General features: G+C 65.7%; 1 protein-coding gene across 1 annotated transcript in view; it reads left to right on the top strand.

The window, feature by feature from the left end:
- The first annotated feature begins 10978 nt into the window (after positions 1-10978).
- JPH3 (junctophilin 3) overlaps positions 10979-14289 on the top strand; it is a 50233-nt gene continuing 46922 nt past the window's right edge. Inside the window, exon 1 of the mRNA XM_058279606.2 lies at positions 10979-11752. Within this exon, the coding sequence (XP_058135589.1) occupies positions 11004-11752 (749 nt within the window). The 5' untranslated portion in view covers positions 10979-11003. The remainder of the gene's footprint in view (positions 11753-14289) is intronic.

Raw genomic sequence — 14289 nt, 5'->3', positions numbered from 1 at the left:
CATTTTGGACTCATTGGAGTGCTGAATTCCACACCAGTGTGCTTGGTCGAGGTCTTTTTTCATTCATCTTGCAGGGTCTAGAAGCCCCTTCCGTGTGCATACGCACGTCCTATGATTTCGGGTGACTTTTCTGTTTTATGTCTTTGGTCATTTCCTTTCAATGTTTTCTTGAACTCCTAACATATAGATTTGGGACTTTCTGGATTAGCCCTCTAGTTTTCTTTTCGTGACTTTTCCCACCTCTTCTTTTAGTTCCAGTTTCTGAAAGGGTTTCCTGAGTTAATCTGCCATCCCATTTACCAAAATTTTTATTTTAGCCATCATCTTTTTAACTTGCAAAAGCTGTTCCTTTTCCCCTAATTTTTCCTTTTTTTTTTTTTTAAACCACACTGTAATCCTGTCTTGTGGGTGCTGTGTCTCATCTACCCGAGGATTTAAATCTGGGTTTCTTTGATGGCTTCTTCCATACCTTGCATTGTTTCACCTTTACGTCGCCATCCTTCGTTCCCATTTATTTGTGTGCTTTGGCCTTTCTCTTTCCTGTTGGAAGCTTTCTCCAAGTGCCTGATGATCCCTGGACGTTCACGTAGCAGAGTGGGCGCCAGGACCGACGGGGAGTTCTCCTCCAAGAACAGGCGGGCCTCCCCGCCGGCCTGGTCAGCTCCTCTGCGGGCTCGGCCACCTCTTGCTGCCTGGGTGGGTGCGGGGGATCAGGCGGGGTCCGTTCCGATGACCACCTCCCCAGAGCCTGTGCTTGGTCCTGGCCTCCCGGGGAGGAGTGTTCTGGTTCCTTTGCTCCAGAAACTTCTCTCCTGTGTCCTGTAGGAGGGATGGAGGCTCTTTTGAAAACTCGTTATTTATAGGAATGTTATTTACTTGCTTTATAACTTAGATTACTTAATTTGTATTGTATAATTTTGTAAATTTCTATAAGCAATTTATACGTTTTCAGTTTTACTTATACCTTCATAAATAACTTGTATAATTTTATATTGCATTATCTATATAATTTTATTTATACTGTGCAGGATTCTAGCTTTTTATTCTTTCTTCTTGGTTCATATTCTTAGCTTTGTTTCTTCCGTAATGAACCTGGCTAGAAAAGTTGAGGCTTGCGGTAGACACGGCTCCGGGGCCCGGCTGGCACAGGGTTTCAGCGCGCTCCTGCCTGGCCCAGGTGAGGCAAGGGAGGTGAGCCCCTGCTCAGTCTCACCGTCTTTCCTGAGGGCAGTTTATCAGAACCTTGCAAAGCGACTGCTAAGCTTGCTTCCGCCGCTGCAGTTTCGTTCCAGGAAGGAGGCCTCCGGCTGTGATTTAACTTTGTGTCCAGCGAGTGGCTCCCAGAGGAAGGGTGACCTCACTCCCGCGGAGTCATCCGGGCGCCCGGGAAATGCTCCTGGGACGGGCTGCTCCGTGGGCACGGTTGGCGGTGAGGGGACGGGAAAGGACCACGTGCCAGTGCCGGGCAGCGGGTTCCAGAGCGCAGTTCAGGCGTGCTGTGCCGCCCGGCGGGGTCGAGTCCTCGGGCCGGAGGCCGTGAACCACCGGGATGGGAGGCCCAGCAGTCCCCAGGCTGGCCAGAGTGGGAGGTCTCAGGGCTCCAGACCCTCCCAAGTCAGATCTCCAGGCCAGGCGGACTCTGAGGCCCTGCAACCCAAGTTCAAATCCCACTGCCCAGCCGGGAGACCTTGAGGAGCTATTGAATCTCTCTGACCCTCGGTCTCCTCCTCTGTCGATGGGGCAGGAAATGGCCTCCTCCTCCTCACCCACCTGGTGGGGTGCCCAGCAGGCCCCTGGGTGGGGGCTTGCCCGTCCTGCTCACTTCAGGGGCTACACATGACGGGGGAGTGTGACGCGGCTGCTCAGGGCTGCAGTGGACTCCATGCTTCTCCCAGGAAAGGCTCCCCTCCCCGCGGGGACGCCCTTGGTGGCTTCTGGAGGTGCTGACCACAGGTGTGGCTGCGCTTCCCGCCAGGGACCCCCAGACCTGGGGCCTGTGGCTGCCGCCTCGGGGAGACCTTCAGCTGGTGGACGAGGCCTCAGCAGAGGAAGACGAGAGTGTATGTGCGGGCGTGTGAAGGTGTGCATGCGTGCAGGTGTGTGCATGCATGTAGGCTTGTGTGCAGGTGCACATGCATGTGTGTAGGTGTGTGTGCACGTGTGTAGGTGTGTGTGCATGCGTGTGCATTTCTGTGCATTTGGGGCTGACTTGGCCCCGGTGAGAGACAGGTCACCCCCACAAGTGCATTGTTGGCACCACCCAGGGTGCCGGGAGCCGGCCGAGGGGCGTGGGCTGAGCAGCCAAGCTGCGGCCCCTGCTGTAATGCAGCTCCCCAGGCCGTGGCCCTGTGGGGCAGACACTGTGGGCGCCCTCGGGGACACTGAGGCTTGTAGCCCAAGCCGCCCGTGGCCTCTCCTCTGATCTTCCTGGCAGCTCTGTGGTCAGCTAGCCGACGGTTCTCAGGTGTGGCTTAGGACGCAGGTTTCCTCATCCGAGGGCCCAGGGCAGGTGAGGGGGCAGGAGGCGGGCAGGGGCCAGCCCAGACCTCCCGACTCCAGGGCCCACAGTGCTCATGCCTGGCAGAGAGGGGCCGCCCCATCACCCCTGTGCTTGGCCTGTGGCAACGTGGGGGGCAGCGCAGGTGAGGGGAGAGCAGGTGAGGGGCAGAGCAGGTGAGAGACAGCGCAGGTGAGGGCAGAGCAGGTGAGAGGCAGAGCAGGTGAGAGGCAGAGCAGGTGGGAGACAGTGCAGGTGAGGGGCAGAGCAGGTGAGGGCAGAGCAGGTGAGGGGCAAAGCAGGTGAGAGACAGCGCAGGTGAGGGCAGAACAGGTGAGGGCAGAGCAGGTGAGGGCAGAGCAGGTGAGGGGCAGAGCAGGTGAGAGTGCAGGTGAGGACAGAGCAGGTGAGAGAGCGCAGGTGAGGGCAGAGCAGGTGAGAGGCAGAGAAGGTGAGGGGCAGCGCAGGTGAGGGGCAGCGCAGGTGAGAGTGCAGGTGAGGGAAGGCGCAGGTGAGGGACGGCGCAGGTGAGAGACGGCACAGGTGAGGGGCAGCGCAGGTGAGAGTGCAGGTGAGGGACGGCGCAGGTGAGGGACGGCGCAGGTGAGAGACGGTACAGGTGAGGGGCGGCGCAGGTGAGGGGCAGAGCAGGTGAGAGGCAGAGCAGGTGAGGGGCAGAGCAGGTGGGAGACAGTGCAGGTGAGGGCAGAGCAGGTGAGGGGCAGAGCAGGTGAGGGACGGCGCAGGTGAGGGACGGCGCAGGTGAGGGACGGCGCAGGTGAGGGGCAGAGCAGGTGAGGGGCAGAGCAGGTGAGAGACAGCGCAGGTGAGGGGGGAAGCAGTGTGTGGGGTCGAGCGCCTGAGCCCGGGCGTGGTTCCTGAGATTAGCCTGCAGGAAGCGGGGCCCCGCCCCCACACCAGCGCACCTGACCTCTTTGCTGGTGCAGGGCCCAGCTGGGTGGGGCGCGGGCAGGAGCCCGGCCTCAGGCTGCTCTCACCTGGACAGGGTCCCCGTGTTCGGGGAGGACGGGCAGCCGGTGGTCCCCTCTTCTTTGCAGCTCGTCCACCGGTGTCTGTCTTTTCACTCCAGGCCACTTGGGGTGCTTTAACAATGGGGGCTTTAGTGCTCCACAGGAGCTGGTGGCCCGCAGTCCGTGGCCTGCAGTCCGTGGCCTTCAGTCCGTGGCCTTTGTCCCTCGGTGCCTTGACGTCAGCCCTGTGCTTCGCCCCAGCTGCTTCGGGTGAGAGGGTGTCTCGAGGGCCCTCACCACCTCACCCCGGGACTTCCCACGACGACGGAAACGTGTTCCTGGGTCCTCTCCAGGCTCTTGGCTCTGCGGCAGAAATGGACGTCAGGAGCCCGTCAGGGAGTGAGGCCAGTAATCTATGCAGGGAGGGAGGAGCGAGACATGGGAGAAAAGAAGAAGTCAGGGGTCCCGGTAGAGAGGAAGGGGGTGAAAAGGGATACCGCGGGCTGACCCACAGGCTACAGTTCCCCCTCGTAGGTTGTCGGTGCCCAGGTTTACTTGCGCAGTGATCCAGGCGGGGGGAGAAGGCGGCCAGAGTCGGGGTCCAGAGGCGAAGAGCGCGCTCAGGTCTCTCACCTGCTTTTTGAACATTAATTATTCCACCGCTTTGCTAATGGCAGGGGCGGGCTTCCAGCAGGTGGCTGTTTTGATTGATCATCCCACCCATCCATCCCCTGGGAGGGTCCATCGATAAAGTCCTTGAGGAGTACCAGGGGCTCCCCCCGGCCTCCAGACAACATCTGTTGAGTGGCGGAATCTCGTGGCCGGGTCCTCCGGCAGCCAGCTCGGGGCCGTCGATGTCCACGAGGGCTTCTTGCCGGGTGCCAGATCCATTGATCGATTCCCAATCTTGCTAGCTGGCTGCAGAACGGTTCTACGTTTGTGCCACCGGCGCCATGTGGCTGTCGAGCTCTTGACATGGGGCTGGCGTGGCGGCGCAGCTGTTTTTATTCTTCACAGCCGCACGCGGCGAGCGGTGACCGTGCTGGACAACGCAGGTCTGTCATCTTAGGCGCCCCGTTACGATGAGGTAGTTATTGAGCAGCCCAGAAAGGAGGGAGGGAGGGAGAAGGAGAAGACGCAGGAGCCTGCCTGCCTGCCGGTGAGGGCGGAGCAGCCGCACGCCGTGCCCGCCCGTGCTGCGCTGGCGCGGGCCCTGCCCTGGCTCCCAGCCCGTGGCCTTGGGGTGAGCAGGCAGCGACCAGGCACGGCCTCGCAGCGCGGACTGAGGGGCCTTGAGCCGTCACGTCCGAGCCAGGGCTTTGCTTGTGCTGGGCCCCCAGTCCAGGTACACGAGAAGGGAGGACGCTGGGCAAGGAGGGGCCAGCCCGCCTCGCCATGCGCCGGAGGCCGCCCGAGGGCTTCCCGTGTGCCACGCTGCAGGATTTGAAGCCTCCTGGAGGGCGCGGCCAGCGTCCCCACGTGGCAGGTGAACCGCCCGGGCAGGGAGCCCAGTGGCTGAGCCGAGGTTGACCCGGGCTGCAACCCCCGCCCTGTCTGCCCTGCAGCCTCGCGAGGCCCCCGGGGCCACGGGCTCGGCTCTCTGATGGCCCCGGGCCTGGCCAGCTCTTCTTCCATCTGGCTGGAGAGTTTGAAACGATATTTCTGAAGGGAACTTGACAAAAAGGCTCACTGCCACGCGGTCCCTCCTCGCCTCCACCCTCTCCATCCCCGCTGCTTCCCTCCCAGCTCCGTGTCCGGCAGAGGGCCTCCCGGGACGTAAGAGCGGCTGGCACTTGCCCTCAATGGCCCCCAAGCCGGCCGGTCTGTCCGGGTTGCTCGGCTCACGCAGGGCAGGGTTGGGAGAGCCCCGGGGGCCCCAGGCCTGCGGCTCTCGCTTCCAGGGGCCTGGGCCCCCGAGGGCGTTCCCTGGGGTAGGAGCCCGCCCGGCCACCCCGCCGCGGGGGCCACGCAGCCCATGTGTGCAGGTGGGAGAAGGTAGAAAGGACGCCCCCCAGCTCGGCCGCACTCTCCCGTCTCTTGCCAACCCGGGGGCTCCCCACACGGGGCGCAGCCTGGCGTCTGAGCACCCATGGCCGCACCCACGGGGCGCCGGGCTCCTGCGCAGCTGCCAGGAGCCCGCGTTCCGCTCGTTCACTCCTCGGCAGCCTCCGACGCTGCAGCGCTGGCTCTGCTGGGAGGGGTCTGCTGGGAGGGGCACGGAAGCAGGTGCACAGACGAGCCCCCGGGGACGTCAAGTGCTGCAGAGGGGCAGAGCGAGAACCGGGCAGGGCGACTCATCCAGCAGGAGCCCCCCAGGAGGGGGCAAGGCCAGGACCGGGTGGCTGACGGGGCTGAAATAGGAGAGGGCGCCAGAGCGTCATGCAGGGGTGGATGGGTGGGTGGGTGGACGGGGGGTGGTGGGTGATGGTGGGTGGGTGGGTGGTGAATGGTGGATGGTGGATGTGTGGGTGCATGGTGGATGATGGTGGATAATGGTGGGTGGATAGGCGGTGATGATGGGTGGGTAGTGGGTGGATGGAGGATGGTGGGTGATAGTGGGTGATGGTGGGTGATAGTGAGTGGGTGATGGTGGGTGGGTAGTGGGTGGATAGAGGATGGTGGGTGATGGGTGGTGGGTGGACGGTGGGTGACAGACGGTGGATGGTGGGTGATGGATAGTGGGTGGGTGATGGTGGGTGATGGTGGGTGGATGATGATGGTTGGGTAGTGGGTGGATGGAGGATGGTGGGTGATAGTGGACAATGGTGGGTGATGCTGGGTGATGGTGGGTGGGTGGCACCTGCAAAGGCCCTGGGCTGTTAAGAGCTTGGCTCGTGGGCGCTCCAGGGTGGGAAGGCCCTCTGAGGCCCCTGGCCGGGGGCCCCGCTCTCCCACTTGCCAGCTGAGGACAAGCTGGTGTCTCCCTCGGCTCCCAGTGACAAGATGTTCTCTGCGCCTCCGCGCCTGTGAAGGGGGCAGCGTGCACCGAGGGGGTTGTGCGGCTCCGACGGGACACGGGGGCTGGGTGCGAGTCCTCTGGCCCTTCACCCCAGGAGAGGCGGGGCCTCAGCCTTCGCAGTCGTCGGGGAGCTGCCTGCGGGCCTCCTGGGGACACCGAGGTGGGCGCCCAGGCCGGCAGCCCCCAGTGCTGCCGGGGGAGGCAGGTGGGCGGATGGGGGCTTCCCCCGCCTGGCTGGCCTCGGTGTCCCCCTGGGAACCAGGTGCTGCTTGCGCCCCACGGTTACTCCTCGCTCCTGCCGCTCGTTATCTGCCTTCCCGCACCTTCGTTCACCAGGCCACACCCCTCCTTCCCCACGGAGGCGTCCCCGGCCCCAGGACCAGAGAGTGTGCGTGGGATTCGAACCCGTCTCTCTGGCTCTAAACTGCGCCGAGGCCTGAGCTCTGCCACCGCAGCCGGGTGCGTCGAAACCCCTCTGAGAGCGTCTTGGTTCCTCGTTCACCCCTGCGGCCCTGTCGTCGCGGGAGGGCGGGGAGGGAGAGCGGGGTCCCCGTCTTTCGGTTTGGGGTGCTCCGCCGCCTCGGGGGTGTCGTCTCGGGAGGCCGCGGCGAGGCTGCCGGGCTCACCGTGCGCCCCGGAGGCCCGCGGGTACCTTTTTAGCCTACTTGTGTCCCATGCAGTGGGTCCCCCCGCATTCTTCGAGGTGTACCTGAAATTCCCGTTTAACTGAGCGTCCTGGTTTATCGGCAGCCTCGTTCCCACCCAGGGACCCTTATCCCCCCCAGGCGGGGGCTGCTCCCCCGGGACCTCAGCAGGGGCCTTGTCAGCAAATACGGGCTTTGCAGATGGAATTAACTCAGGTGAGGCCACTGGCCTAGGGGGACCCTAAACCCGGGGCGATGGGGTCGGGGAAGGAGCGGGGCGAGCCGGCGGGCGGGGCAGAGGCCGAGGGGCGCGGCCACCAGCCAGGACACCGGGGCGGCCAGCCTCGCCCGACGCGCAGGAGCCCGGAAGGGTGCCCGGGCCTCCAGGGCCGCGAGGGGCGCGCTTCCGTTGTTTGAAGCCCCCCGCGGGTGGCGCGTTGACCCGGCGGCCCAGGACGCCGAGACGGGACGGTGAGCTGTGGCAGGGGTCTGCGGTGGTGGCCCCCACCCGGCTTGACCTGGCCCTGGGAGGGCCGCTGTCCAGGCAGGCCTCGCCCCGTGCTGGACCCCCGCCCACAGGCCCCGACGCCAGGCCGGGCAGGAGTGGACGCCCCGGCACCCTCTCACACCCCCGCCACCTCGGCCCAGAGCCGGACGCCAGCAGGTGACGCAGGGGTCCCGGGGGAAGGCGGCCGCGGGGCTGGCGCTTCTCGGGGGCCGGGGGGGCGCTCAACGCCCCTCACTGTCCAGGCGAGGGCTCGGTGGCGGTCAGCCTTGGGCAGGGCCAAAGGACGCCCCTGGAGGTCGTGGAGGAGCCAGGGCTGTGCGGCTCCCCTCGTCACCCGTCACGGGGCCAGCGCTGCGTGGAGCAGGCGCCCGCCGGGGCCAGTGCCTGTGGATGGCGGGAGCGCCAGCGGCGAGTGGGGGCACCACGCCTGGACCTCGGGGCTCTGGGCACCCGCCCGCTCGGCCCCCTGACCGCCTTTGCTTCCCGTTTCAGGGCAGCACGGAGCGGCGCCAGCGTCCAGCTCGGCCCTCCCCTCCCCTGCTGTAGCCGGGGTGCGGCTCGGGGCTCCCCACTTCCAGCAGAGCCCGAGCCCCTCATCTGCGACGGGGCGTCGTGAGCAGGGCGGGGGCGGGTGCTTCTGCGGGGGGGCACTGCGTGGTGGGGGTGAGGGCTGGGCTGTGCCACCGGGCCCCGGCCCCTGCGCCAGGGGGGTCTGGGCCAGAGTTTTGTGCCCCCGTGCCGGTCAGCCGCGGCCAGGGTGGGGTGGGCGGGGGTCGCTGGGAGGGGGCGGCACCCAGGAGTGGGCTTGTGGCCTTGAGCCCTGGCAGCAACTGCTGACTCACGGGGACTGAGACCCCTGTCACGGCCACAAGCTCTGCCGCCCCAGGCCACGGGCTGCCCGTGGAGGGCAGTGGACACCTGCTCCCAGGGGGCCGCGGGCTGTTCATGGAGGGCAGTGGACACCTGCTCCCGGGGGGCCGCGGGCTGTTCATGGAGGGCAGTGGACACCTCCCAGGAGGCCACAGGCTGTTCGTGGTGGTAGTGGACACCTGCTCCCAGGGGGCCGTGCGCTGCCCGTGGCCACCCTGCTCTCCCCACTGCACGCTCGCCGTCTGTGGGGTGCTGGAAGGTGCCGGGCTGCCCACCACCCCCCAGGGGCTTTGCGGCGGTCGCAGGCCTGCACTGCCCCCTCCCTTGGTGGCACCTGGCCGGCAGGGAGGGTGGTGAGGGGTGCACGTGGGGTCCTGGAAATGTGCTCAAACCTGTCGCGCCAGAGCTGCTGGCACCACAAGGGAGATGCTCGGGGCCGTCCCTCCCTCTGTCCTCGTCGACCCTGCCTTGGCTCCCGCCGTCTTCCCAGGACCCAGCCCGTGTTTGCTGAAGGAATGAATGAGTGAAGGAATGAATGAGCGGGTGAACAGGTGGGGCCGAGTGAGCTGCCCTGCCCTGTGCTGCGAGCGCCGTGTGGAGATGGAGCGGACGAGAGGGATTTGAGCTTGGGGGCTGGCCCCAGGCCTCTTCCCTGGGCGGTGCCCACCCCAGCTGCGGGGGTCGGCTGATGGCAGCCAGGCTGCCCCCTCCTTGAGAGCACGGCCGTCGGCTGGACGTGCGCCCCCAGCGGCCCCACCCCTGCCAGCCCTGGCCACGGGCTGGCCGGCTTGGGGTCCACAGGTGCCATCATGGCCCCCAGGTGACTGGACGCCTGGCTCGGTCGCGCTCCCCCGCTGGCTCCAGCCCGCGCCCCTCCTTGCTCAGCCCCGCTCCCTGCGCCTCCTGCTCCCCCCCTTCCCTCCTCCCCTGCAGGGCCCACTCCCCTGCGCAGAGGCAGGCTGTCCTGAGGCCCTGGCGTGGCTTGCTGCCCGGACCAAGGGGTATGGGGGACACCACTGGGGGGCATGAAGGGCTCATGTCCGGGGGCTCTGGCCAGGGGGCCACGTGGCAGGTGGACTCGAAACCACCTGGACACAGGGCCGTTCGCCCGAGGGGGCTTGGGAGCCAGCTGAGCGGGGCAGACCCACCCTGGGAGCAGTGAAGGGCCCCGGCGCCCCCCGGGCGAGTGTGCAGTGTCGGGTGGCCCCCCGGAGGCCAGGCATCTCGGACCCCGCAGCCACAGTGGGTGGGGAAGGTGTTGGGGCAGGGGCACGAGCCGGCTTGGGGTGGGGGTGGGGGGATGGGAACAAGGAGAGTGTCAGACAGAGAAGCTGCGAGAGTCAGGGTGGGCTGCTGAGGGGGGTGGGGCCAGAGCCCCGAGGTCGTCTGGGGCCGCCCCGAGAGGCTTTGGGGTCCGTGCTTGGTCTGGCTTTGCCCTCCAGTGCCGTCACCAGGAGGTGGCCTGGGTGGGCAGTAGTTGGGAGTGGTGGTGAGTATGGCAAAGTGGAGGGGTCCACCCTCTCTGGGTGGGGCAGCTGCTGCTGGGCTCACTCCGTTTTTGTCATCTGAAAGTAGAGATCTAGACTTGCCCGATCCTGATTTTTGGAGAAGACTTGAGATCCAAACACGTATGTGACGTTCACTTGAGTTTGAAATGTTGGCCATTAATTCCAGTTTATATTTAAAAAATCCCCAGGAGGGAGCAGGCGTGGCTCAGTGGCTGAGCGCCTGCCTCCCATGTACAAGGTCCTGGGCTCAATCCTGGTACCTCTTAAAAAAAATAACAACCCAAGTAAAACCCTTGGGACAGAAAACCTGGCACCTGGTGAGGTGCTGCCTTCGGCCCCGCCTGTGGCCCTGTTGGGTCAGGAAGAGTGCGGTGACAGACCCCCGCCCACACCCAAGTTCCCAGCAGGGCGGGGGGCTCCAGCCGGCACCTGCCGGGGGCTGGGGGTGACCCCGACTCCAGCAGTGCCGAGGCTGGCCCCGGGCTGCGTTCTCACCACGGCCTGTAGCCCCTTCTGGGGGTCGGGAGCGGGGGCCAGGGAGATGCTCCCGGTTTCGATGCCTCAGGCCGGTTCCATACCCCTCCCCTGTCCTGCATCTCTTCTGCACGTCCCCTCCCCTCCTTGGATGCCCCTAGAGACGGGGAGCTCCCTGCCTCCCGGCGTAGCCTGTTCGGCCCCTGGCATACCTGCCTGGGTCCCCGTCGCTGCCTCTCAGCCCCCAGTCACTCTTTCGGGCCACCCAGAGACACCTCCTGACGTCCCCCAGTCTCCTGGAGGATGCCCGTGCCTCCCTTCCCCCCAGAGGGACCCCACCTCAGCCGTGGGAAGCAGCAGGGAAGGGTCTGTGTGCCCTTAGAGACGACCCCAGCAGCCCCTTGGCCCCGCCGTGCCCACCACCCACCCCGCGCCCCCGTCAGGAGAGACGCAGACAACGCCGGACGCCGGGGAGACCTACCCCGCGGCCCCCCCGCCGCCTGCGCCCCCCCCGCGCTCATCCCCTGTCGTTTGTCTCCCCAGGGACGTACCAGGGCCAGTGGGTCAGCGGCATGCGCCAAGGCTACGGCGTGCGGCAGAGCGTGCCTTACGGCATGGCGGCCGTCATCCGGTCGCCCCTGAGGACGTCCATCAACTCCCTGCGCAGCGAGCACACCAACGGCGCCGCGCTGCGCCCAGACGCTTCGCCCGCCGTGGCGGGCAGCCCGGCCGTGTCGCGGGGGGGCTTCGTGCTCGTGGCGCACAGTGACGCCGACGTCCTGCGCGGCAAGAAGAAGGGGCTGTTCCGGCGCTCGCTGCTGAGCGGCCTGAAGCTGCGCAAGTCGGAGTCCAAGAGCAGCCTGGCCAGCCAGCGCAGCCGGCAGAGCTCCTTCCGCAGCGAGGCCGGCCTGAGCACCGTGAGCTCAGGGGCCAGCGACGTCCACTCCACCGTCAGCCTGGGCGAGGGCGAGGCCGAGCTGTCGGTCATCGAGGACGACGTCGACGCCACCACCACCGAGACCTACGTGGGCGAGTGGAAGAACGACAAGCGCGCCGGCTTCGGCGTCAGCCAGCGCTCGGACGGGCTCAAGTACGAGGGCGAGTGGGCGGGCAACAAGCGCCACGGCTACGGCTGCCTCACCTTCCCCGACGGCACCGAGGAGGAGGGCAAGTACAAGCAGAATGTGCTGGTCAGCGGCAAGCGCAAGAACCTCATCCCGCTGCGCGCGAGCAAGATCCGCGAGAAGGTGGACCGGGCGGTGGAGGCGGCCGAGCGGGCGGCCACCATCGCCAAGCAGAAGGCGGAGATCGCGGCTTCCAGGTAGGGGGGGCGGGGCTGGGCGGGGGGCTCTTGGGTGCCCGGCGGGGTCTGTGGGCCTGACGGTCAACGTGGGCTGGACATCGAGGCCACGGGTGTGTGTTTCCCAAAGTCACGCCCCGGGGAACCCCAGGGTTCCCCCGCGGGGGGCCCTGGGCCCTGAGGTCTTTCTCAATGGACGAAGCGTCCGCTTTACCGTTTTCCACATTGGCACTTAACCTAAGAGGTCGCTGGAGGAAAAGGTGGGGCCTGCCTGTGGGTAAGAAAGTAGGACAACTGCTGGCCAAGAGCTGGGTATGACGCCACCCCGACTGCGTTCCCAGGCGGGCACGGGACACACAGCGCTGTGAGGTGTGGGTGCAGGCTGGGCGCGGCCACCACCCCGCGGACCCACGGAGCCGGCGTCGGCGGGGAAGGCAGGCGCCGGGCACGGGGCTTGCGCAAGCCTGGACGCCTTGGGCCAACGGTCCTTCCGCCCGGGACGCGGAGCTTGCTGAACTCAGGGTTCCCGGGGCCGCCGCTGGGACTCAGAGTCGAGGCGCAGCGCTGACGGTTGGGGCTGGGCCTCCTGGGAACACGAGGCGTCTTCGGGGGTCGGCGCAGGGATGGGTGTTCCCACGCTAGGGGGAGGGCGCCCGGGCCTGGCCCCCGGGAGCTGGGGAGGTGAGCTGCGGTCGGCTTCGGGCGCGAGCCGGGCGCCGGGGGCGGAGGCAGCCTGCCCGCAGGGGGCCGGGTGCTCGCCGGGGCCGGGCGGGCCCAGAGGCCCCGGGCCCCTCGGTGGCTTTGCCGAGTCCGCGAGGCCTTTGCCGCCCGCTGCCCGCCGTCCTGGCCAGGGTCGGGCCTCGGGGTCTGCCCGGAGAATCCCAGGGCTCGGGGTGGGGACCTGGGGGTGGCTTTAGATGCCTGGGGCTGCCTGGACCACAGATCCGGGTATTTCTCCGCGACTGTTCCCAGCAGGGCCAGGCCCTGGAGTTGGCGCAGGAGACCCCAGGCCAGTCACACACAGATGTTCCTGTGTGTCACCAGATGACACTGATGTCCAGTTGGTTCTGGTTTTAGATGACCCCTGCGCAGCTGAGTGGTGGCTGTGGCTCCCTGGCAGATCTGTCTCTCCCAGGACCGAGGGCCTAGAGGGACACGAAATCCATTCCAAGGAGCCGAGAGCACACGGCGGTCTCTGGCTGCTCCGCTGGCCCCTTCTACACCAGCAGTGCTCAGGCGGGGAAGTAGATAGCCGGAGCTCGTGACCACTCCCCTGGCGGCTTAAGAACAAACTAGGGGGAAGCGGACTTGGCCCAGTGGTTAGGGCATCCGTCTACCACATGGGAGGTCCATGGTTCAAACCCCGGGCCTCCTTGTCCCGTGTGGAGCTGGCCCATGCGCAGTGCTGATGCGCGCAAGGAGTGCCGTGCCACGCAGGGGTGTCCCCCACATAGGGGGTCCCCGTGTGCAAGGAGTACGCCCCGTAAGGAGAGCCGCCCAGCACCAAAGAAAGTGCAGCCTGCCTAAGAATGGCGTCGCCCACATGGAGAGCTGACACAAGAAGATGACACAACGAAAAGAAACACAGATTCCCATGCCGCTGACAACAGAAGCGGACAAAGAAGACGACGCAGCAAATACAGAGAACAGACAAAGGGGGGGAGGGGTAGGGAGAGAAATAAATAAATAAATAAATCTTTAAAAAAAAAAAAAAGAACAAACTAGGTTTAGCAATAACTTTTTTCTGTCTTAAACGTAATACTTGCTCTATAAGAAAGTTAGAAAACAGAACTTGAGAGCAAGGAGAGAGCCTTAGCTATGGCCTGGTGGACCTTGGTGGCTTTTTGGTGACTTTCCTTCCTTCCAGGTTGTCTTTCGGTCTTTCTCCGCCCCTCCTGTTTTCTGGTTGCTGACCACGAGGAGAGAGGCGGTTGACGGGGCCGGGACGCCGCACGGCTGCCCTGGTGCAGGCTGGCGGAAGCACGGGCGTTCCTGGAGAAGCGCCGCGAGCTGATCCCGCCGAGCAGGCACACTGCTTTGGGGCTGAGGGCCTGAGAGCCTTCTGAGAAGTCCCACAGGAAGTCAGGGGACCCTCACCCGTAGGGAGGCGCAGCCTTGTGCGCAGCGCTTGGAGTCAGCTGGTAGAGTGCTCTCTTGGAGCCTCAGTTTCCCCATCTGTGCAGGAGGACTGATGGCGCCTGCTGGAAGGCTCACGAATTTTCCATGGTGCCCGCCCCCCTGCCATTGCTCGTGGGTGGGGGGCACCGGCAGGAGGGGAAGCGCAAGGCTGGGTGAGGTGAGAAAAAAGCGCAGGTTGGGAGGACGAGGAGAGAGGGACCTGAGCGTTGGCATCCAGTTTGGGCCGAGCCCCGTCCCTGCCGTGGCCACCAGCCCCCGGGGCCCTGCGTGGCCAGCCTGGGGTGCCCGGGGCTGCCATGCCTCCCACCGGCCTCTGCCTGAGGGTTACGTCGTGCGCGGCGGGGGAACGGGGAGGGGGCTGGCGTGCGTGAGCGTGTGCGTGCACACATGCGGCTGTGCACAGCCCGCCAGGCCCCCCG

The sequence above is a fragment of the Dasypus novemcinctus genome, chromosome 18, assembly GCF_030445035.2.
Source record: "Dasypus novemcinctus isolate mDasNov1 chromosome 18, mDasNov1.1.hap2, whole genome shotgun sequence".
In the NCBI taxonomy this organism is placed as follows: domain Eukaryota; kingdom Metazoa; phylum Chordata; class Mammalia; order Cingulata; family Dasypodidae; genus Dasypus; species Dasypus novemcinctus.
This window is presented reverse-complemented; position numbering and strand designations above follow the sequence as displayed.